Source organism: Diplotaxodon limnothrissa, linkage group LG14 (genome assembly GCF_057381915.1).
Source record: "Diplotaxodon limnothrissa isolate DT_005_m linkage group LG14, D_limnothrissa_male_GT1.1, whole genome shotgun sequence".
In the NCBI taxonomy this organism is placed as follows: domain Eukaryota; kingdom Metazoa; phylum Chordata; class Actinopteri; order Cichliformes; family Cichlidae; genus Diplotaxodon; species Diplotaxodon limnothrissa.
Genome location: NC_140609.1, coordinates 32,545,097 through 32,570,112, shown reverse-complemented (window position 1 = coordinate 32,570,112; position 25,016 = coordinate 32,545,097). Strand labels below are relative to the sequence as shown.

The following is a 25,016-nucleotide window of genomic DNA, read 5'->3' as shown; positions in this document are numbered from 1 at the left end:
AGTAGAGGAATTTAAGATGCAAGAGCTAACCACATGTCAAATAGGAGAGAGAGACAGATGGAAAGACAGGAAAAAACAATACAACAATGTCCAAAATAAAAATGTCCTCAGAACTAATAAAATCACTGGTTAATCCTTGTCAGGGTTTCTGGGTCGTTGACCCAGTATTTTCAGTTCATGTTCACTGTTTATCTACTGCCTGTTCCACTTCCTGTTTTATTGTGTTAGCCTTGGTCTGTGTGCATTATGTTCAGTCCTCTTCCCATTTATCATTAGTTCATTATGTTCCGCTGTGTACTCACTGGTCTCTCATTATCATCATTATCATCAGTCTGTGTATTTAAGCCCTCTGTTTCTACTCGTTCACTGTCGTGTCATTGATGTTGATGTTATGTTGTCCTTCCCGTGTGTTCCCTCAGTTCAGTCAGCCATTCAGTTGTCCAGCCAGTCAGTGTCCGTTCACCCTCTGTTCATCCACTCCTTAAAATAAACCTTCACCAGTCTTCACCTACCTGCGAGTCCTGCATTTGGGTTCCTTCTTCCTCACCTCCACACAACACCTGACAATCCTAAGGTAAAAACAAGGTCCAGTGTGTGTCCTTTGGTGTGTGTAGGGCCAGACACATTCTGTGTAAAATGAAAATAATCCATGACGCCAAGGAAACTTCTGGCAAAGAGGTCAGAGTCATCCTCAATGTGTATATTAAAATCCCTGACTATAACCAGTTTGGACAGCTTCAAAGTGGAGGATAAAAAGTCAATGAACTCCTTTAAAAATTGACCATTTATGCCAGGTGAGCACTACAGTGTCCTCTCTCGAGAGCGGGAGAGGGATAGGCCCTGACCGTCGACACTCCCGGCCCCTGGGCCAGGGACAGGGAGGTGTCAGAAGAGGTGGGTCCAGGTGCTGCCTACATGTCCAGCAGCAACCACGGAGCTTGTCTGGGGTCCACCCATGTGGCATGTGACAGTGACGCAGCAATCACGGCCGTGAATCTAAAAGAAGTCCTGGTTTTCATTGACGATCTCATTGTTTTTGCACCAACTCTTGAGGAACATGAAGCTCGCCTGATGAAAGTTCTCACCAGACTCAAAGATTTTGGCTTGAAGCTTTCACTTGAGAAATGCGTGTTCTTCCAGACATCTGTGAAGTATCTGGGCCATGTAGTGTCCCAGGCTGGTGTTGAAACTGATCCGGACAAGATTTCCACACTCACTTCTTGGCCAGTGCCAAAAAACTTGAAGGAATTAAGATCTTTCCTTGGTTTTGCTGGGTACTACAGACGTTTTGTCCAGGGATATTCAGCCATTGTCAAGCCGTTGCATGATCTCACTGCTGGTTATCCACCTTCCCAGAGGAAACTGAGACAAACTGTAAAGCCAGAGAATTACCTCAACCCCAAAGAGCCATTTGGAGGACGATGGACGCAAATGTGTCAACAAGCTTTTGAGTCCATTATTGACAAACTCACTTCTGCCCCAGTTCTGGCATTTGCTGATCCCAGAAAACCATACACACTCCACACTGATGCCAGTGCCACAGATCTTGGTGCGGTGCTGTATCAAGAGCAGGATGGAAAAAACAGAGTCGTAGCATATGCCAGCAGAGGTCTTTCCCGGAGTGAGTCAAAGTATCCCGCCCACAAATTGGAGTTTCTTGCTTTGAAATGGGCGGTGACTGAAAAATTCCACGACTATCTTTATGGTGCTCAGTTTACAGTTGTGACAGACAGCAACCCATTAACATACCTCTTATCATCAGCAAAACTTGACGCTACCGGTTACAGATGGCTTTCAGCGTTGTCCACTTTCACCTTCAAATTAATCTACAGAGCAGGAAAGCAGAACGCGGATGCTGATGGTTTGTCTCGCCGACCTCATGGTGAACTGTCTGATGATCCTCTGTCACAGAAAGAACGTGAGCGAATCTGGAGATTTGCATGGCAACATCTCAATGAACCAGATCATGTCTCTATTGACCAGCATACCATCAAAGCAGTTTGTGACCGTCATCTGGTGTACAGTTCAAGCACTGATCCTGATCTTGCTCTGGTGTTATCCATGTCTGTCAATGTCAACAGTCTGCCTGACAGTTTCACGGACGACATCCAGTTCACCTCCATGGTACTCCCCCAAATCTCAACAGCTGACCTTGCAGCCAAACAACGCCTTGACCCTGTCATCCGGCATGTCATAGCTCAGGTTGAGCGAGGAGAGTCCCCACCGCCATTCTTGAGGGAAGAACTTCCCGATTTACCTCTATTACTGCGAGAAGTAAATAAACTGGAGCTCCATAACACCCTTCTCGTCAGGAAGAGACAAGTGGGAAGTGACTTCACATACCAGCTAGTGCTACCTGAGGAATATCGACCAGTTGTACTACACCACCTACATGATCAAATGGGTCACATGGGAATTGACAGAACGCTGGACTTGGTCCGTTCCCGGTTTTATTGGCCTAAGATGACGAGTGATGTGGTCAATAAAATAAGACACTGCGAAAGATGCGTGAGACGCAAATCTCCATCTGAACGAGCCACACCTCTGGTCAATATCAAAACCTCTCATCCCATGGAACTGGTGTGTATGGATTTTCTCTCTGTGGAACCAGATCGTGGAGTCAAAGTCATAACTGACCATTTCACAAAATATGCCATTGCTGTGCCAACACCAAACCAGAAAGCCAGGACTGTTGCCAAATGTTTATGGGACAACTTTCTTGTGCATTATGGTATCCCAGAACGCTTGCACAGTGACCAAGGCCCTGACTTTGAATCCAGAATCATCCGAGAGCTTTGTGAAATGGCTGGGATCCACAAAATAAGAACCACTCCATACCATCCAAGAAGCAATCCTGTTGAACGGTTTAACCGAACATTACTGGATATGCTAGGAACACTCACAGCTCAACAGAAATCCCATTGGAAAGATTTTGTAAAACCCCTGGTGCATGCATACAATTGCACAAGAAATGATGTTACAGGTTTTTCACCATATGAGCTTATGTTTGGCCGCCAACCTCGCTTACCGGTCGACTTGGCCTTTGGACTACCCCTTGCCAAAGAAGGATCAACATCCCACACACAATATGTGGAAAAACTAAAGTCCCACCTAGAAGAAAGTTACAAGCTGGCCATCGAAAGCTCAGAAAAGGTGATGAAACGTAACAAAAACAGATTTGATAAAAATGTCACTGCATCACAGCTGAATGTTGGAGACAGAGTTCTTGTGAGGAACGTGTGGCTAAGAGGCAAACACAAGCTTGCAGATAAATGGGAGTCATCTGTGTACATTGTAGTGAAGAAAGCCGGCACTCTTCCTGTGTATACAGTTCGACCCGAAGGCCAAGACAAGCCCCTGAGAACTTTACATCGAGACCTCCTACTGTCCTGTGGGTATTTACCACCTGAAAAGGAAAGGCTTACTAAGCAGAAGAGAAAAATGCCTGTCTTACCCATGTCTCCTGTATGTGCTGATGCTGATGACAATGACGAAGAGGAACTCGTCTCATACCTACCTATTCCTTTCTCTGCTGAACCAGTCACCTTCACAACAACCATTGACTTACCCAATACTGCGCAACCTGTTCCACTTATCAACCAGCCAGATGTCCCTGTAGTATTGGCTACAGAGGAAGAGAATGCTATTCTCTCAGAGGAACCTGTACCTATTGAAGAGGAACAAGTTATTGCTAACGGAACCTTGGAAGCTGGCTTTGAGCCAGTTGACCTTGCAGAAACTTCACACGATGAAGAAAGTCTGTCTTGTGATTCAGAAGCATCCAGAAATAACTTGTCACAACACTCACCTACTGAATCATAGCCTCTCAGTCCTGAGGCAGAACCACCCTTGAGGCATTCAACCTGCACCAGGAATCCTCCTGATCGGCTGCAATACATCAAGCCTGGTAAGCCTCTGTTAAAGAGCGTTCAGACCTTTCTCCATGGGTTAAGTTCTGTCTTCTCCTTCGCTCTTCAAGATGATGAAGAAGAGGAGACAATGCCTTCACAACCAGTCATTCGCTGCCAGCCTAGTCCATGTACGAGGACGTCCATGAGATTAGGGGGGGAGAGTGTAACCACGGTAACTTCTGACCCCACTTCCGCCAGTCCCTTTATTGTGGCGGGAATGAACCCTGTATAAGTTCCGGGTCAATCAGCTGCATGTCCCTGCTCCTCTGGCTGCTGTTGTCCCTGTGGTTGGCGTACTTGTCAGATATCGACAAATTTTACACTAGACCAGTTGACAGCGTGCAATAACCCGGCCGATTCATTCATCTTTACACTACCTCACAATCGACTCAACGGTGAGTTATTTGTTTGTTTTGTTTTGTCACAATTAATGAAAATGCGGAGCCGCGATCGCACATCCGAAATCGCCGGTAAGCTAATGCTAGGCTAGCAACAGTAAGTGCAATTACTAGTTTTATTTATTGAATATTGTTGTTTTTGTTTATTCCATTATGGCCGAATGTTGACTTAATGTATCTAGAGTTAACGAGTGATTAAATTTTTGTAGTTTTGTCCGTTTTGGATGTTTTTTGTTACTTTTCTGATGAAATGCCAAAATGGCCTATGAGATTTTGCATGGAGTTAAATTCCATTGAGATTATTGAATCTGTTGTGCAACACCTGTGATTAAATGAGTTTTGTAAATATATGTGAGTAACTTTGGATAATATTTATTAGCTTTATTGCTGATATACTTTGATGGGACCCATGAGAATGTTTTTCTATAATAGTATTTTGAATGAAATTCATTATAAGAGATGATGGTTTGTTGATTGTTGTATGAAACGTGGCATTACTTGTCTTTGTTATTTATGGATTTATGTATTTATTTTGTCACAGCAGTAGAAAGAACTCTGCAACTGAGTTTTGAACAAACTGCAGCATGTCCAGGGCTTTAATAGGCAGACAAAACTGGACAGCTTTGCAGGAGTCCATGCTGGAGGTATAAGGCTGGAGTCTCAAGATGTTATTTAGATGAGAGTGGACAGTTGTAGAGAGAGATATTTAATATGAAATGCGAATTAATTCAGTGGTTATAATGGCTGTAGGATGTGATAGTGAGTGTTTGATTGTCTGTCTCTCTGTTATCCCTGTGATGGAGCGATGCCCTCTGCAGGGGTTGCTGCTATTTGCCTAGCGTCCCTGCAATGGTAAATTTGATGTGGTTAAAAAAATGTTAATAGAGCCCAAGTTCATGTTCTTATTCTGATTGAGGATTGATTTAAGACTTTCCCATAATGAAAGTGATACAAGTGCTAATAGAAGACAAACAATTCACAGCAGAAAAAGTCTGTGGAGGTGTCTGAAATTTATGGTGCTTTGGAATTAAAAACAAAGTCAGAATAACATTTACTAATCTATAATATGCCAATTTGCTTATCAGATAAAGAGAGACATGTATGATGCAAAGCTCTTTTCCTCAAATAACATATATGAACACTATATACTTTCCTTAAAGTTGCTTCAGGAATTTGTTTTGTTTTATTTTGTTTGTTTTTTCTGAAAGGGTTGAATTATGAATTCCTGACTGAGAGAGGTAATGCTGCACTAATGAATTAGACTAACTATTCACTTTAGCTAAAGTTATTAAGTTAGCTAAAGAGTTGGGATGCTGTAAGACATAAATAAAGCTAAACTACAAAGGTTTGGACACTGTTTTGCATGTTTCCCTACTGTAGGGGTCTCTGCAAGCATACAGGGCTCTAAGAGGGTACAAGATGACAACTTTGGAATTCTACTAGAAACAGTCGAGCATATTTGTTTGTCAAAGCTGAATCCAGGGCGTATTTAGCTAAAAGCTACAATAAGCATAAAAGTTACTGTATGGCTATCATTTGTTAACATGACGCTCGTTCTTATACATGTAATACATTTATTACCAACCTGAGAGTTTATCCGCTGGTCATTCGACATGACTTCTGAAGTCTTAATTCAGCTCAAGATGCTGTAGATTCCCATCAGTGACACTTTCGGTCCGCTAGTAAAACGTAGTTCTATTAATCTGCGCTCTGGTTCCGGTTCATACTCTTGAACCGGATGCAAGTCACAGAGAACGGAATTTTGGAAATGAAATTGAATTGTAGAACTGAAACTGAATGGTGAGAAGTGAATCTGAAATTATTCGAGAACTAAATTTTTAAAGGATAAAATACAGTTTCAAAGCAAATGAATTCATTTTCAAACTATAAAATTGAAGTTCAATTTAGTGATGATAATTTTCAAACCAATAAATTGAATTTCAAATTAGGCTAATTCAAATTTAGTTTTTAAAAGCTTTTATTCAAGCTACAATTCAGATTCAGTCCGAATAATTCAAATTTAACTTATTCAAATTCAGTTTCTGATGGCACAGATTTCTGCCCATATAAATGACCGTCTTTCAGATGCTGTAGTTACCTCCACAGAGTCACCACCAGACTGGTGTTTGAAACTCCTTACGCAATTTCAAACACTTCAATTCAAGATTCCAAGAACACTGTGTTGATTTCTACTCTCAGAAGTCCTCACTTTATCTCAACTGTAGGTGTAAAAGGGATGGTGCTAAAGGGGGAATTTTAAATTTAATTGAAATTCAAATTTGAAATCATACACACATACATATATTAGCAAAATTTGTTATAAATGATGATTAAGCTGCATCATTATTTAAAACATAAAACATAAAAATATCGCAGTAAATAATAGAAATGATGCATTTTCCCCCTCTAATTTATTCAGTTGCATACCTGTTTAAAATGATTTAACAGACACTACAATTAATCCCTTCTATAATTACATTCAATACAATTTCTCCTTAAAAAAATTATAAACAAAGTGAAGCATCCCAAAAACAGAAAAAGTAAAACATACACCTTAATATTATACAGCAAAGCTCTTGTTATTGTGGGGTTTTTAAATTAAAAAGCAAAACTAAAGAACTAAATGTTAAACAGCCAATTTGATTAACATAGAACTACTTTGTGCTCTGAGATTATTTTCTAGATTCAGTAGAAGCAATAAATAATTTAAGTCACATGCCAGGAAGTGTCGACTCTGTACCCTGCGAGAGATACCACTGAAAATCAACTATATAAAACTTTTCTATACACTAACCAAGCAAAAGACTCCTTAATGAAATACAAGAATCACTTTGGCTCCCCATTAGAATAGGATAATTTAAAGCATGTTAAGGTGATGTTTTTAACGAGTTACTAATAGCTGCAACCTGAGCTTTTTCTGGAACGATTCTTCTGCAGAATTGCTTCAACAAGCTTTCTCTCATGTCTTTTGCTCTTAAGCAGTATATGAGTGGATTGATCATTGGTGGGGCAAGGCTGTACAGCATGATGATCACTATTCGCACATCAGCACTAAATGTAATGCCAACATTTTGGGCTAAATATACAAAACATCTGGGTAAAAAATAAAGGGAGATTATAATCAGCTGAGTACTACAAGTGGACAATGATTTCATGCGGCTTTGCACATTTGCTATCTTATACACTGCTATAAGAATAGAGCCGTATGAGAAAATGATGAATGCCAGAGGCCCCAGTAGCACAACCATTGCAAATACAAAAGCAGGGATGGCATAAGGGGTCCTGTCAGTGCACGCAAGGACTGTTATACCAATATGGTCACAGAAGCAGTGAGTGATTATGTTTGAGGCACAGTAAGGAAGAGGATATGCTCTAATGACCATCATTAAAGGGGATGCCTTGGCAATAATCCATGCAGTAATACTAAGAATTAAAATATTCGATTTTGTAAGAATATGTGAATATCTGAGAGGATGGCAGATAGCCAAGTACCTATCTAAAGCCATCTGAAAGAGAATGTATGCAACAGCTGTGCCAAAATAATGGACAAAGTACATTTGGATAAAACAGGCAGTAAATGAAATGCTTCCTGACTGAAACCAATATCTGCTTATTATCTTAGGTAAAGTGGTTGTGCTAAAGAGAATATCACATACACTCAGATTTAAAATGATAAAATACATTGGCTTATGGAGGCTGTGGTTGGTTGCAAATAAAAAAATAACCGTAGCATTTGCTATCAGAGTTATCAAATACACAAAAAACAATACAGCTGAGACAAGACCATAGTACTCTTGATGAAGTCCAGGGAATCCGGTAAGGACAAACTCCGTCACACTGCTATGATTTTCCACAGGCACGATGGAGGGGAGACGTCCTTAAAACACTAGTAAATATAATACTTTAGATAAAACACTTAAGGCTCATCATTTACATGATGACATTCAAACTCACAATAAAGTACAGCATCAAACCAATTCATTTAGATTCTTTTCACTGTACTGTTAACCCTATTGTACCATTTAATGCATTTATATTGCTAAGATTATAAATTATTGTTTTTAATCCTTTTTGATTACTTATTTCTTTTAACAAAGGATTTCGATCCATGAATGTTTGTATACAACCAAAGCTTTTTTGTGTTAAATTTTAACAATATAAATTAACATAGTAATGATTTAGACTTTAATTAGCTCAGTTTATATATACCTTTCTCATACAGCCTTGGGGTAGACTCTGCTGACTTGTCTCCTGGTTCTCTGCTTAAAAAGACTTCTTGCACTATATGGCCTTGTGATGAAGGTGTGCTATTGGCCATTTTTCTATTCTCTGTGGATCAGTCAGTGCTCAATATTCAGTCAGTCCATGAGAGCATCATTAATGGTATTTTTTAGTAAAGGAAAAAGTCCTTTACTACGGAGCCCCACAAGGGACATGGGAGAAAAAAAAATTATGATGAACTTTTGCGAGATCTCGCAAAACAAACTCGGGATCTTGTAAAAGTTTTGCAAGATCCCGAGTTTGTTTTGCGAGATCTCGCAAAAGTCAGTCTTAATTTTTTTTTTCTCCCATGTCCCTTGTGGGGCTCCGTACTTTACCAGTTACTCTTAAGATTAATTAAAAACTGTATACATGCTCAAAGTACTAATTGTGTGACATGCTTAAGTAAAAAAACGTATATTTTAGGTATTTATATGTGTATCTATTTACATTTGGTGTCATTCAGCTTTTTGGACTTCAATAAAGATTATGCATAATTATTTAGTAGAAGTTGTCATGGTCCTGGGTCTGTGATCTGGGGATCATGTGTTATTTTTTTGAGTTTAATGAATATTATGAGTTTTATTCGTCTTTCTTAATCATTTATGGTTGTGGTGTGATCTGCTCCTGGTTCCTCGTTTCCCTGTGTGTTGTCGTGTCAGTTTTGCTGCCCGATCAGGACTGGAGAGTCCCTGCCTTGGAGCCAGCCACACCTGCAATAATCACTCACCTGTTGCTGATCTGCCTAATCAAGGGGCTCTACTTAAGAGAGCAGTGGAGCAGCAGTTGGCATGGGATTGTTAAACTAGAAATACAGTTAGTGTGGAGCTTGTGTTTTCAATACTCTCTTGTTGGAATGGTTAACGTGTTTAGTTGGCCGGTGGATGGGACAGTACTCATTGTGGCATCTCTTGTTTCCAGGTTGATTACGGAAACGTGTGCAGGGAGCAGTACACAGTTGAACACAAGCACCAGGGAGGACGAAGCACTACCACGCATCACGGAGAGGAATCACCGCACGGGGAATTGGAAAAGCCCACACTGTGGATTGTTGGCACTTTTTTCTGTGTAAATAAACAAACTTTCTCCATTCTAAAAGTCCAGCATTTGGGTTCTCCTTCAGCCAACCTTGACAGAAATGAGCTAAATTTAGTCGTAAATAAGCTGAAAGCCATCTAGGATTGTTTTTGTTGTTGTTAGAAAATGATATTTCTTGCTTTGAAAGCACAGCGTTTGTTTACAGTGTTGGTCAAGTTAGTTGAAAAAAGTAATCAGTAACTAATTGCTAATTACTCCTCCAAAAAAGTACCCCATCACTTTACTGATTACTTATTTTCAAAAGTTCTTAGCTACTTAATTACATTTTAAAAACATGATACAAAACCTGATTACGTAATAAAGCAATAGAACTTTTAGCCCAGACCTTTCTACTTATTCTGCATAATCTATCATATAAAATGTAATCAAATGAAAAAGTCTCTTTTTAAAACTTGTTTTATTAGTTTTAATCTTTTAACTTTATGCACATTGCATCAAGCAAAAGTTATATGTAACAGTCTTTGACTTGAAGAAATTTGTTTAACATTTAAACCTATTTTCTGCATATTCCAGCATATAAAATAACATTTTTTGTTTTTACACTCACTCTTTCAAATAGATGCAAGTAAAACACAGCAGAAAATAAATAAAATCAAAGACTTAGTGGCACTAAGTCCTGTTGCTCATAATTCTATTTTCACCTGTTTAGCAGGAGTGGGGCATGTGGAGGTTTGCCCTGGTGCAGGTTTTTTTTTTTTTTTTTGCTAACTTGTTGCCTTACAAAACATGTGATTTATTGCCTGTACTGTTTGGCAGTGTAGCAATCAGAACAGTTGTTTGAAGGTCAGAAAAAATGATCAACAGATTTATTTTCCCAACTGCACCATTACGGCTTTTACTATACTGGTCAACTTGACACAGTATTAATGATACACGCCATGTTTCGAGGCAGCAGTAAACTAATATAGTGTGCATTTGTAAGTACCTGTTTGTACACATGTGTGAAAACTTGTACGCTTGTGTGCACACCTGTGTGTGTGAGCTTGTGCTCATAAGATTTCTCCATTTAAGTATCTAATAGTAGGTTTGGGGAGCCACAGCCTTGACCCCATTTCATAAAGCAGGCATGGAGGAGACCCAGGCCCCAGACATCCATAGCCCCCCTAGAGTACAAGAGCAATCACAGCACCCACCTAGAAAAGTGTTAAGGAGAGCCCTTGACAGGGATCACCCAGGGGCCATGGTGCAGAAGCCACAGGAGGCCTCAGCGGCGAGCCTGCGGGCTCCACAGGCAATCTGGCTAGCAGACTGTGTACCGGGCCCAGAGACCCCCAGCAGGGGCCCAATAGAGCCAGGCCCCACCAAGCAGCCACCAGGAGTGAGCCACTAAACAGCCAAACACCCACCCAGAGACACAGAGAACCACCAATGCAGCGGTGTGTGTTGGCACCAGCAACTGGCAGTGAGTGTGGTGGGGGGAAATAGGCCATCACACCTGAGGGAGCCTAAGATGTTCTGAGAGAGTGAGAGTGTAAGACCTGACCTGACACATAGACATATACAATCAGAATACTTTATTAACCCCTAGGAAATTATGTCACAAGCATGCATTTCCAGCCTCATGCACACACATACAAATACTCACATGCTCGTCCAACATGGAGACACACAAAAATGTTGTTTGCTTTTTCCCCCATTGAACAGCAATTTTAGCTTTTTTTTAATGTGAATTTTCACTGGTGCTATAAGTTAAATATAACACTATTCTAAATGTTGTCCTTTAAATTCAATAATAAATAGGTTAAAATCATGTTTAAAAAAAAAAAAAATTTATTAACTGCATATTTTTTTTACAGCCAGCAGAATTAATTCATTCCACAGTTACAGTGAAAAGATTTTCTTCTTAACAAAAAAAAAAAAAAAAAAAAAAAACTCAACAAAAATTAAAGCCACAGAATGAAGCAAAAACAGGAAAAAACAAATGGATACCTTGTTACAAGGGCAGTCAGAAAACATTTTAAACTTGTGAAACAGTATAGATATTTGATAGATGTCTTTCATCATTCTGTTTACCGCTGTTAGTGTCCTTACTGATTTACTCTGAAGGAGGCTGTCAGTGCGCAATGCTGTTTTTGTTGCTGTTATCTGCTGTTAGCCAGCATTAGTGAAGCTTCCTTTGAAGTCGATCAAACATTGTTGCACTTGGAAACTTAGTGAATAAACTCTCATGTGATGTGAGAATACAGTCAAACTGCTTATCAGAGGGAAAAATGTGAATTTAGTACACTCGCAGCTAAGCTGTTCTTGTTGGTTAGTCAGCCATTTTCAGCTGTCAGGAAACTGGAGAGTCGCGTGTGTAATCTGATGACAATAAATAATTGCGATTGGGAATATGGAGGATAAATAAGCATGTTTATGGCCATTTTTTGAGTCCAGACTTTAGTTCAGAAGATGAAGCTTAAAGTGAGGAGAAAGTGGATGAAGTGGAAATAAGGCAGGAGAGAGCGCATGGTGAAAGGCATTATGAGAAAGATGCATATGAAGTGATCACATATAGTTTGAAAAACATATTTGGTATCCTAAAATTAAAAGTTACAACTTTTAAAAACTTACAAAGAGTACTGCGTATGTGCCTGGTCTCTAGCAACATACATAAAAATGTTATTAGGTAGAATGTCTTGGCCACTGTATTCAAGATGGTGGGGAAACTTCCACAAACCAGCACCTGCTCCTCTATATTTCCAAATGAATAATTGGGTGGTGTAATTACACATTAATTAAAGTATATTTATCAGGAAACTATTATTTTTTATATTAGATAACCTTAAGAAATTACTTAGTATAACTTTAAATTAAAAAAAAATGGACATAAAAAAACTACTCGATTTTAATAACAAAGAGTAGGTAAGAAGAATTTTAAATTTGGTGAGGGCATAAACACATGAAAAAAAGCACGTGAGAAGTTCAAAGCCTGGTTTGTTTTATCAGTAGAAAAACGGGGTCAATAGAAGCAATAAACATATTCTGTCACATTCCAGGAAGTGCTTACAAATGTTTTTTTTAACGTTTGTTCCCCTGTTTCCTGCAACAGACACCACTGAACATCAACTACAGCAACTTTTTTTTACATAAATCCAGCAAAGGTTTCTTTCATAAATGCAGTACAACAAGACAATCTATTTGCCTTCCCTTTAGAATGATTTACATTAAGGCCTGTTTGAAAGATATGTTAACTTATGAGTTACTAATAGCTGCAACCTGAGCTTTTCGTGGAACAAGTCTTTTGCAAAATTGCTTCAACAAGCTTTCTCTCATGTCTTTTGCTTTTAAGCAATATATGAGTGGATTGATCATTGGTGGGGCAAGGCTGTACAGCATGATGATCACTATTCGCACATCAGCACTAAATGTAATGCCAACATTTTGGGCTAAATATACAAAACATCTGGGTAAATAATAAAGGGAGATTATAATCAGCTGAGTACTACAAGTGGACAATGATTTCAGGCGGCCTTGCACATTTGCTATCTTATACACTGCTATAAGAATAGAGCAGTATGAGAAAATGATAAACGCCAGAGGCCCCAGTAGCACAACCATTGCAAATACAAAAGCAGGGATGGCATAAGGGGTCCTGTCAGTGCACGCAAGGACTGTTATACCAATATGGTCACAGTAGCAGTGAGTGATTATATTTGAGGCACAGTAAGGAAGAGCATATGCTCTAATAACTGACATTAAAGGGGATGCCTTGGAAATAATCTATGCAGTAATACTAAGAATTAAAATATTAGATTTTGTAAGAATATGTGAATATCTGAGAGGATAGCAAATAGCCAAATATCTATCTAAAGCCATCTGAAAGAGAATAAACGAATTGACTGAACCAAGATAGTGAACAAAGTACATTTGGATAAAACAGGCAGTAAATGAAATGCTTCCTGATCGAAACCAATATCTGCTTATGATCTTAGGTAAAGTGGTTGTGCTAAAGAGAATATCACATACACTCAGATTTAAAATGATATAATACATTGGCTTATGGAGGCTGCGGTTGGTTGCAAATAAAAAAATAACTGTAGCATTTGCTATCAGAGTTACCAAATATACAAAAAACAATACAGCTGAGACAAGACCATAGTACTCTTGATGAAGGCCAGGGAATCCAGTAAGGATGAACTCAGTCAGAACACTATGATTTCTCTCAGGCATGATGAAACAGAAATTTGTTTAAAACACTGGTAAACATACAATGCTTGAGAAACCACCGTTAAGCCTTATCAATTACACAATCTTAAATTTACAATACAGTATAGTATTAACTCAAAGATTTAATCCGACTAATTGTTATTGTTATTATTTTTCAATTCTTTTTCAATTCTTTTTCTTTATCAAAGCCTTTTGATCTAATCATGTTTCATGTGAAAAATAAACATTCCGTTTTATTGTAAATCTTTAACTATGCACATAAACATAAGGATGAGAAAGACTTTAATTAGCTCAGTTTATATGTACCTTTCTCATACAGGATGAGAGAAGGCTCCGCTGTGTTGCCTGCTGATTCACTGCTTAAAAAGACTTCTTGCAGTGTGGTATCATGATGGTGGTGTTCGATAGGTTCACTTTATATTCTCTGTGGATCAAGCCAAGCCTACTTTATTTATAAAGCACTCTAACTGAACACTGACCAGAGTGCTGAAAATAAAACAATAAAAAATAAAAATACATAAAATCAAAAACAGTGACAGTAAACAATATACAACACCAACATCAGAAAGACATTAAAATCCAAATAAAATTGGCCTTTCTATACGGTGTTAAAAGCCAAACCAAAAAGGTGCATCTTCAGACCAAAATGAAAGATATCAAATTGGAAAGACTTTGTAATTTGTAATGGCAGTGCATTCCAGAATTTGGGAGCCGCAATTGCAAAAGCCCGATCTGAGAGACCGACGAGGGGTGTGAAGGTGCAGTACTTAAGAGAGGTAGTGTGGGGCAAGACCATTTAAGGCTTTTGAAACCAAATTAAAGAATTATTAATTGAACCCTAAAATGCACAGGTAGCCAGTGTAGTGAGCATAAAACAATAGTAATATGCTCCCTCCCTTCTCCGTTTACCAGTTAAAAACCGTGCAGCAGCATTTTGCACCAGTTGAAGACATGACAAGGGTGCCTGGCTACTACCAAGGTACAACAAGTTACAGTAATGCAGCTGAGTTGTAATAAAATAATGGATTACTGTTCTAAAATCAGCTATCTTGGAAAACCAAGATAACATGACTACCTAAAGTTGTAGCCAGGAGGGTGTCTTTAACAACTCTAAGCAACACACCGCATGGACAATGAAATGTCAAATAACACAAGCTTATGATCTGAAACACGGCATCTAAAATCATGAAGTTAGAAACAGGCCGATGATGGGATAAAACAACATACAATGTAATATCCACATACTTGTGTAGGTCCAGTCACTAGGACCAGGCATCATAGCGGCTAAGATGAACAGGGATATGACTCAAAACATGAGTGAGGCACAGTAAATAATTGGCAGGAATAACAGAGGGGTGAAACACCAGCTCCTGGTAGACAGAACAGTCTCGAGATTGCAAGACTAGAGTGACCAAACTTTGTACTGCCTGGATTGACTACAAGAAAGCCTATAACTCAGTGGCCCACACATGGATCCTGGAATGCCTAGAACAATAAAAGATCAACAGGACCCTAAGAGCCTTCATCGGGGATTCAATGGGGATATGGCGAACAATAGTAGAGGTCAATTTCAGACATCAAGGACAACTGCAATTACTTGGGAATCCCAAAGACATGTCCTGAGTAGTCAGCTGAATGGTAAGAACAAGATCCCTGCAATCAACACCTACGCCAATGATCAGGTATCCTGCCGGTGATTAGGTTCCATGCTGGGATAATAAACTGCCCAAAGAAGGAGATCAAAGCCACTGACATCAAGACAAGGAAGCTTGGATTTTAACCCAAATGCACCACCACGAGACTGTGGGGACTGTACGCTAAGCAGAAGGAAGGAGGCCAAGGACTGGTGAGTGTTAAAACCACTATCCATGATCACATGATGACAACAAACATCCATGAGTACATCAGGAAGATGGCCACAACTGACCATGTATGTACTAAATACCTCAGGCAGCAGAAACCTGAGAAAGAAGAGGATCAATGAGAAGAACCATTGTAGAAGGACAGGCCCCTGTACTGTATGTACCACGGGGAGGTATAAGACGTGGCTGACATCAAGAAATCCTACCAGTGGCTGAACAAATCTGGACTGAAAGACAGCACAGAGGCACTAATAATGGCAGCACAGGAACAGGCTCTTAGCACAAGATCGATAGAGGCAGGGGTTTAACACACCAGGCAATACCTTAGGTGCAGGCTGTATAAAGATGCCCCTGAGACAATCCAGCACAACAGCAGGGTACAAAATGATAGCAGTCAGGGCATACATGGAATACCATAAGCACGTGGCTGGCATAGTATGGAACATCTGTGCCGAGTACGGCCTGGAATTCCCAGATACAGGCAGACAAACTGGTGGTGGCTAACCAACCTGACATAGCAGTGGTGGACAAGCAGAGGAAGACAGCAAAATTTAAAATTATTTTATTTATTTATTTATTTCTACACACAACACAATAAATTTATTCTATAGTTACACATCAAGTGATTGTCTCATTAAGAAAAAACAAAGAATCCCCCCCCCCCCCCTTCCTGGGACAGTACAAATGTTGTGGTATGTTTTGACATTTACAAAAGAAAATTCTGCCCTCAGGTCAAAAATGAAATGTACATTATCTAAGTAACAATTTGATTCAATTTAATTTATATAGTGCTAAATCACAACTGGTGCCTAAAGGCTCTTTAACAAGTGGGTAAGACAAAATTTGAATCTATTCAGGTCACAAATACATGAAATGGAAAGCTGTGTGAGACACTGTGAGTGTGAAGCTCAGCCTGTTTTTTGAATATCGAACTCTGTTTGTGCTCCCTTAAAAACTTGACAGAACTCTGCATACATATCTGGGGTCAAGAGAACATATAAAGATACCGGGTTACAAGTAAGGAAATGCTTGCTAATGGTTTTATTTCATCTGTAACCTGCAACAAATAGCACTGGATCTCAAGTATATGTAATTTTTATATGTAATTTTTCTCCAACAACTCATGGACTTTTTCATGCAATACAAGAATCCCAATGACTTAAACTGTTTAAAAGATCTGTTATTTGTGATTTATGATATTAATAACTGCAACCTGTGCTTTTTGTGGAATGGTTCTTCTGCAAAATACCTTCAACAAGCTTTCTCTCATGTCTTTTGCTCTTAAGCAGTATATGAGTGGATTGATCATTGGTGGGGCAAGGCTGTACAGCATGATGATCACTATTCGCACATCAGCACTAAATGTAATGCCAACATTTTGGGCTAAATATACAAAACATCTGGGTAAAAAGTAGAGGGATATTATTATCAGCTGAGTACTACAAGTGGACAATGATTTCAGGCGACCTTGCACACTTGCTATTTTATGTACTGCTATAAGAATAGAGCAGTATGAGAAAATGATAAATGCCAGAGGCCCCAGTAGTGTAACCATTGCAAATACTAAAGCAGGGATGGCATAAGGGGTCCTGTCAGTGCACGCAAGGACTGTTATACCAATATGGTCACAGAAGCAGTGAGTGATTATGTTTGAGGCACAGTAAGGAAGAGGATATGCTCTAATGACCATCATTAAAGGGGATGCCTTGGCAACAGTCCATGCAGTAATACTAAGAATTAAAATATTCGATTTTGTGAGAATACGTGAATATTTGAGAGGATGGCAGATAGCCAAGTACCTATCTAAAGCCATCTGAAAGAGAATGTATGCAACAGCTGTGCCAAAATAATGGACAAAGTACATTTGGATAAAACAGGCAGTAAATGAAATGCTTCCTGACTGAAACCAATATCTGCTTATGATCTTAGGTAAAGTGGTTGTGCTAAAGAGAATATCACATACACTCAGATTTAAAATGATATAATACATTGGCTTATGGAGGCTGTGGTTGGTTGCAAATAAAAAAATAACCGTAGCATTTGCTATCAGAGTTATCAAATATACAAAAAACAATACAGCTGAGACAAGACCATAGTACTCTTGATGAAGTCCAGGGAATCCGGTAAGGACAAACTCCGTCACACTGCTATGATTTTCCACAGGCATGATGGAGGGGAGACGTCCTTAAAACGCTAGTAAATATAATACTTTAGATAAAACACTTAAGGCTCATCATTTACATGATGACATTCAAACTCACAATAAAGTACAGCATCAAACCAATTCATTTAGATTCTTTTCACTGTACTGTTAACCCTATTGTACCATTTAATGCATTTATATTGCTAAGATTATAAATTATTGTTTTTAATCCTTTTTGATTACTTATTTCTTTTAACAAAGGATTTCGATCCATGAATGTTTGTATACAACCAAAGCTTTTTTGTGTTAAATTTTAACAATATAAATTAACATAGTAATGATTTAGACTTTAATTAGCTCAGTTTATATATACCTTTCTCATACAGCCTTGGGGTAGACTCTGCTGACTTGTCTCCTGGTTCTCTGCTTAAAAAGACTTCTTGCACTATATGGCCTTGTGATGAAGGTGTGCTATTGGCCATTTTTCTATTCTCTGTGGATCAGTCAGTGCTCAATATTCAGTCAGTCCATGAGAGCATCATTAATGGTATTTTTTAGGAAAAAGTCCTTTACTACTACTAAATTTAGTCGTAAATAAGCTGAAAGCCATCTAGGATTGTTTTTGTTGTTGTTAGAAAATGATATTTCTTGCTTTGAAAGCACAGCGTTTGTTTACAGTGTTGGTCAAGTTAGTTGAAAAAAGTAATCAGTAACTAATTGCTGATTACTCCTCCAAAAAAGTACCCCATCACTTTACTGATCACTTATTTTCAAAAGTTCTTAGCTACTTAATTACATTTTAAAAATATGATACAAAACCTGATTACGTAATAAAGCAATAGAACTTTTAGCCCAGACCTTTCTACTTATTCTGCATAATCTATCATATAAAATGTAATCAAATGAAAAAGTCTCTTTTTAAAACTTGTTTTATTAGTTTTAATCTTTTAACTTTATGCACATTGCATCAAGCAAAAGTTATATGCAACAGTCTTTGACTTGAAGAAATTTGTTTAACATTTAAACCTATTTTCTGCATATTCCAGCATATAAAATAACATTTTTTGTTTTTACACTCACTCTTTCAAATAGATGCAAGTAAAACACAGCAGAAAATAAATAAAATCAAAGACTTAGTGGCACTAAGTCCTGTTGCTCATAATTCTATTTTCACCTGTTTAGCAGGAGTGGGGCATGTGGAGGTTTGCCCTGGTGCAGGTTTTTTTTTTTTTTTTTGCTAACTTGTTGCCTTACAAAACATGTGATTTATTGCCTGTACTGTTTGGCAGTGTAGCAATCAGAACAGTTGTTTGAAGGTCAGAAAAAATGATCAACAGATTTATTTTCCCAACTGCACCATTACGGCTTTTACTATACTGGTCAACTTGACACAGTATTAATGATACACGCCATGTTTCGAGGCAGCAGTAAACTAATATAGTGTGCATTTGTAAGTACCTGTTTGTACACATGTGTGAAAACTTGTACGCTTGTGTGCACACCTGTGTGTGTGAGCTTGTGCTCATAAGATTTCTCCATTTAAGTATCTAATAGTAGGTTTGGGGAGCCACAGCCTTGACCCCATTTCATAAAGCAGGCATGGAGGAGACCCAGGCCCCAGACATCCATAGCCCCCCTAGAGTACAAGAGCAATCACAGCACCCACCTAGAAAAGTGTTAAGGAGAGCCCTTGACAGGGATCACCCAGGGGCCATGGTGCAGAAGCCACAGGAGGCCTCAGCGGCGAGCCTGCGGGCTCCACAGGCAATCTGGCTAGCAGACTGTGTACCGGGCCCAGAGACCCCCAGCAGGGGCCCAATAGAGCCAGGCCCCACCAAGCAGCCACCAGGAGTGAGCCACTAAACAGCCAAACACCCACCCAGAGACACAGAGAACCACCAATGCAGCGGTGTGTGTTGGCACCAGCAACTGGCAGTGAGTGTGGTGGGGGGAAATAGGCCATCACACCTGAGGGAGCCTAAGATGTTCTGAGAGAGTGAGAGTGTAAGACCTGACCTGACACATAGACATATACAATCAGAATACTTTATTAACCCCTAGGAAATTATGTCACAAGCATGCATTTCCAGCCTCATGCACACACATACAAATACTCACATGCTCGTCCAACATGGAGACACACAAAAATGTTGTTTGCTTTTTCCCCCATTGAACAGCAATTTTAGCTTTTTTTTAATGTGAATTTTCACTGGTGCTATAAGTTAAATATAACACTATTCTAAATGTTGTCCTTTAAATTCAATAATAAATAGGTTAAAATCATGTTTAAAAAAAAAAAAAAATTATTAACTGCATATTTTTTTTACAGCCAGCAGAATTAATTCATTCCACAGTTACAGTGAAAAGATTTTCTTCTTAACAAAAAAAAAAAAAAAAAAAAAAAACTCAACAAAAATTAAAGCCACAGAATGAAGCAAAAACAGGAAAAAACAAATGGATACCTTGTTACAAGGGCAGTCAGAAAACATTTTAAACTTGTGAAACAGTATAGATATTTGATAGATGTCTTTCATCATTCTGTTTACCGCTGTTAGTGTCCTTACTGATTTACTCTGAAGGAGGCTGTCAGTGCGCAATGCTGTTTTTGTTGCTGTTATCTGCTGTTAGCCAGCATTAGTGAAGCTTCCTTTGAAGTCGATCAAACATTGTTGCACTTGGAAACTTAGTGAATAAACTCTCATGTGATGTGAGAATACAGTCAAACTGCTTATCAGAGGGAAAAATGTGAATTTAGTACACTCGCAGCTAAGCTGTTCTTGTTGGTTAGTCAGCCATTTTCAGCTGTCAGGAAACTGGAGAGTCGCGTGTGTAATCTGATGACAATAAATAATTGCGATTGGGAATATGGAGGATAAATAAGCATGTTTATGGCCATTTTTTGAGTCCAGACTTTAGTTCAGAAGATGAAGCTTAAAGTGAGGAGAAAGTGGATGAAGTGGAAATAAGGCAGGAGAGAGCGCATGGTGAAAGGCATTATGAGAAAGATGCATATGAAGTGATCACATATAGTTTGAAAAACATATTTGGTATCCTAAAATTAAAAGTTACAACTTTTAAAAACTTACAAAGAGTACTGCGTATGTGCCTGGTCTCTAGCAACATACATAAAAATGTTATTAGGTAGAATGTCTTGGCCTTCAAGATGGTGGGGAAACTTCCACAAACCAGCACCTGCTCCTCTATATTTCCAAATGAATAATTGGGTGGTGTAATTACACATTAATTAAAGTATATTTATCAGGAAACTATTATTTTTTATATTAGATAACCTTAAGAAATTACTTAGTATAACTTTAAATTAAAAAAAAATGGACATAAAAAAACTACTCGATTTTAATAACAAAGAGTAGGTAAGAAGAATTTTAAATTTGGTGAGGGCATAAACACATGAAAAAAAGCACGTGAGAAGTTCAAAGCCTGGTTTGTTTTATCAGTAGAAAAACGGGGTCAATAGAAGCAATAAACATATTCTGTCACATTCCAGGAAGTGCTTACAAATGTTTTTTTTAACGTTTGTTCCCCTGTTTCCTGCAACAGACACCACTGAACATCAACTACAGCAACTTTTTTTTACATAAATCCAGCAAAGGTTTCTTTCATAAATGCAGTACAACAAGACAATCTATTTGCCTTCCCTTTAGAATGATTTACATTAAGGCCTGTTTGAAAGATATGTTAACTTATGAGTTACTAATAGCTGCAACCTGAGCTTTTCGTGGAACAAGTCTTTTGCAAAATTGCTTCAACAAGCTTTCTCTCATGTCTTTTGCTCTTAAGCAATATATGAGTGGATTGATCATTGGTGGGGCAAGGCTGTACAGCATGATGATCACTATTCGCACATCAGCACTAAATGTAATGCCAACATTTTGGGCTAAATATACAAAACATCTGGGTAAATAATAAAGGGAGATTATAATCAGCTGAGTACTACAAGTGGACAATGATTTCAGGCGGCCTTGCACATTTGCTATCTTATACACTGCTATAAGAATAGAGCAGTATGAGAAAATGATAAATGCCAGAGGCCCCAGTAGTGTAACCATTGCTGCTGTAAAGGCAAGAGTGGCATAAGGGGTCCTGTCAGTGCACGCCAGGACTGTTATACCAATATGGTCACAGAAACAGTGAGTGATTATATTTGAGGCACAGTAAGGAAGAGGATATGCTCTAATAACCATCATTAGAGGGAATGCCTTGGAAATAATCCATGCAGTAATACTGAGAATTAAAATATTAGATTTTGTAAGAACAAGTGAATATCTGAAAGGATAGCAAATAGCCAAATATCTATCTAAAGCCATCTGAAAGAGAATAAACGAATTGACTGAACCAAGATAGTGAACAAAGTACATTTGGATAAAACAGGCAGTAAATGAAATGCTTCCTGATCGAAACCAATATCTGCTTATGATCTTAGGTAAAGTGGTTGTGCTAAAGAGAATATCACATACACTCAGATTTAAAATGATATAATACATTGGCTTATGGAGGCTGCGGTTGGTTGCAAATAAAAAAATAACTTTAGCATTTGCTATCAGAGTTATCAAATATACAAAAAACAATACAGCTGAGACAAGACCATAGTATTCTTGATGAAGGCCAGCGAATCCAGTAAGGATGAACTCAGTCACACTGCTATGATTTCTCTCAGGCATGACAGAGCAGAAATTTCCTGAGAACACTGGAAAACCCACAATGTTAAGATAAATGGTAACATTTAAATTTATAATACCTTGAAATCATTGTGCTTTAAAGTAATTTTTGGTACTTTGTGCATATTGTTAAGAATATATTAGTAAGTTTTAGTTCTCATTTGTTTTTCCTTTAGGTCTGGGAATTTATGTTACAACTAAACATGTTCCTGACTGCATAACATACATGACATAATCTTTTTTATGGGATGAATAACACATAACATAACATAATAATGACTCAGACTTCCTTTCGCTCACTTTACACTTACCTTTCTCATACACCGTGGCAGCATAATCTGCTGAGTTGCCCGCTGGTTCTCTTTTTAAAAAACTTCTCGCAGTATGTTTTTGTGATGAAGGTGTGCTATAGGCCATTGTTATATTCTCTGTGGATCAGTCAGTGCTCAATATACAGTCAATCAGACCCAGATTAATGATTTTTTTTTTCTAGGAAACAAAAAAGATCTTCAACAATAAGTCAGAAGATTAGGAAAAAGAATAGTTGTGTATTTGCTGAAGATTGTATGACTCGATCATATTATATAAAGTGCAGTTTTTGTTTGAGCTGGATTTAAGTTAAAGCACCTTCTTTGTTTTTTAAAGATCCTTGCTGAGGACCAGTGAGGCCCCAGTTTGTCAAACTAGAGATTCATGAACTTGTCCTGCATTTTGGAAAATTAAAAGTTAAAATCTTATTTTATGACATCTTAAAGTTTGTGGGTTTTTTATTGATTCTTTTGCCCATGGAACAGTCTTTATTTTTCAGAAAGAGATGGGTTTTCTGACTATTATTGTAGGGTCTTTACCTTACAGTATAGGGTGCCATGGGGGGTCAGTTGTGATTTAGTATTATATAATTCAAATGGAATTGAATTGAACTTAAAATCAACTGTACAACGGCTGATTATGCTCAACTCGGTACTTGAGCAAAACGGGTAAGGATAAGTAACAAAGTGCAATGGTCATATTACTTGTTGTGATTTATAATAGGAAAAAAAAAAGACACAGACAGTCTAAGGAGGAAAACTTTACCCTACCGCTTATTAGCTCTGAAGCTAATGGATTATAAATCCCACAGGAGTAAACAACTGCACCTTAATGAAACCCCAATGTGCACCTAAATTGATACTGTGGTAGAAGTGCTGAAACCCCTTTGTGTTTAATGATGCTCTCTAATCACACATCTTAGATTGCTTCACAACATAAGGCCCAAGGTCATAAGCACATAACATGCACAAAATTGTAAGCCTGCGTAAGGGGCGCGAAACACACAATAATGTGTCTTCTTGTGTTCTTTCATTTAATACGATTAAAATTTATTGTAATTGCTTAGAAGATGAGTAGGCCCCGCAACAAAAATGATGAGGTTTTTTGCCCTAACACTGTTTCAAATTTTTTAAAATAAAGCTGAAAAACAGCAACACCTCTCAGTAAAAATGGTCTTTAAGAAACCTGCTGTTTAATATTTTGTGCTTTAATATTTTTTTTGACTTGAAAAAGGGTAAGAAAGCCAATTTTTTCTTTTTTCTATGTGTGTGTGTGTGTGTGTGTGTGTGTGTGTGTGTGTGTGTGTGTGTGTGTGGTCTCGGTTCATTTGTTTTTGGCACTTTACAGCATTCATATTTCAACTTTTCTGTTGAACTTAACTAAAAGGTGAGCTAATGTTTATAGTTCTTAGATACTTTCAAATGCTAAACTTAAAAATAACCACGGCTGTTCAGGTGAAAACAACATTGCATAAGAGTGTTTTGAGAATAGAACACGGTGAGGAGCAAAGACAAATATAGAAGACACACACTTTAATTACACACATGAGACCACTGTTGCCATAAGATGGTAATTAGCTCCCTTGTGTAGCTCATTTGTGTTGTTGCTTCTGAGTATCTGTAGACTGAGGCAACATGTTTCTTTGCCCCAAAGACAAAACTTTTTTGATTGTTAACCAGCAGCTGAACACAACAACAGTTAATTGTATATTACACCTATAGCATTCACATAACCTAAAAAATGAGAAACCTAAAGAAAGTTTTCTTACTAAAAGTATCATATCAGTGATATATAATATCATTAGAGTGGACTAGATAACAGTGATCGACTTTTGAAAGTGATGTGCTGTTGTGATTTGCTGCTATATAAATAAAATGTGCCATTTATGATGGCAAGGTATTACATGTTACTGTAATCACATTATATTTTTCAGTAATGCAGTAATTTTAGATGTTACTGTACTACATTAAACAAATACATTAGAGTTACAATCATGTCATTATGTATTGCTGCAAAGGTTCTTTGGTTCTTTGGCTGCTAACACAACTTTGGCTGCACAGACGGCATGCTAACATAAAGCTAGCCAAAAACCAACAGTGAAGTTAAAGTTGAGTGCATGCTGACCACAGCCCAGCAGTCAGATTCTGAACTTCAACAGGTAGAACCGGTAATGATAAGTAGTCAGGCCTGCAAAATTGTAGCCTCAATTT

The 25,016-nt window shown here is 38.2% G+C and overlaps 3 protein-coding genes and 1 pseudogene across 3 annotated transcripts; all 4 read right to left on the bottom strand.

The window, feature by feature from the left end:
• Positions 1–7,176: 7,176 nt before the first annotated feature.
• On the bottom strand, positions 7,177–8,627 carry LOC146619191 (olfactory receptor 2AT4-like). The gene is made up of 2 exons (XM_085370203.1): positions 8,519–8,627; positions 7,177–8,186 (listed from the first exon to the last, which is right to left on the bottom strand). Exons 1-2 carry the CDS (start codon positions 8,625–8,627, stop codon positions 7,177–7,179), a joined length of 1,119 nt encoding a protein of 372 aa, XP_085226329.1.
• Positions 8,628–12,841: 4,214 nt separating this feature from the next.
• LOC146619190 (olfactory receptor 52E8-like) lies at positions 12,842–13,819 on the bottom strand (annotated as a pseudogene).
• A 3,039-nt stretch (positions 13,820–16,858) lies between these two features.
• On the bottom strand, positions 16,859–17,845 carry LOC146619189 (olfactory receptor 2AT4-like). The gene has a single exon (XM_085370201.1). The coding sequence runs from the start codon at positions 17,843–17,845 to the stop codon at positions 16,859–16,861; it is 987 nt and encodes a 328-aa protein (XP_085226327.1).
• A 3,677-nt stretch (positions 17,846–21,522) lies between these two features.
• Positions 21,523–22,500, bottom strand: LOC146619188 (olfactory receptor 2AT4-like). The gene has a single exon (XM_085370200.1). It carries the CDS (start codon positions 22,498–22,500, stop codon positions 21,523–21,525), a length of 978 nt encoding a protein of 325 aa, XP_085226326.1.
• Positions 22,501–25,016: the final 2,516 nt, after the last annotated feature.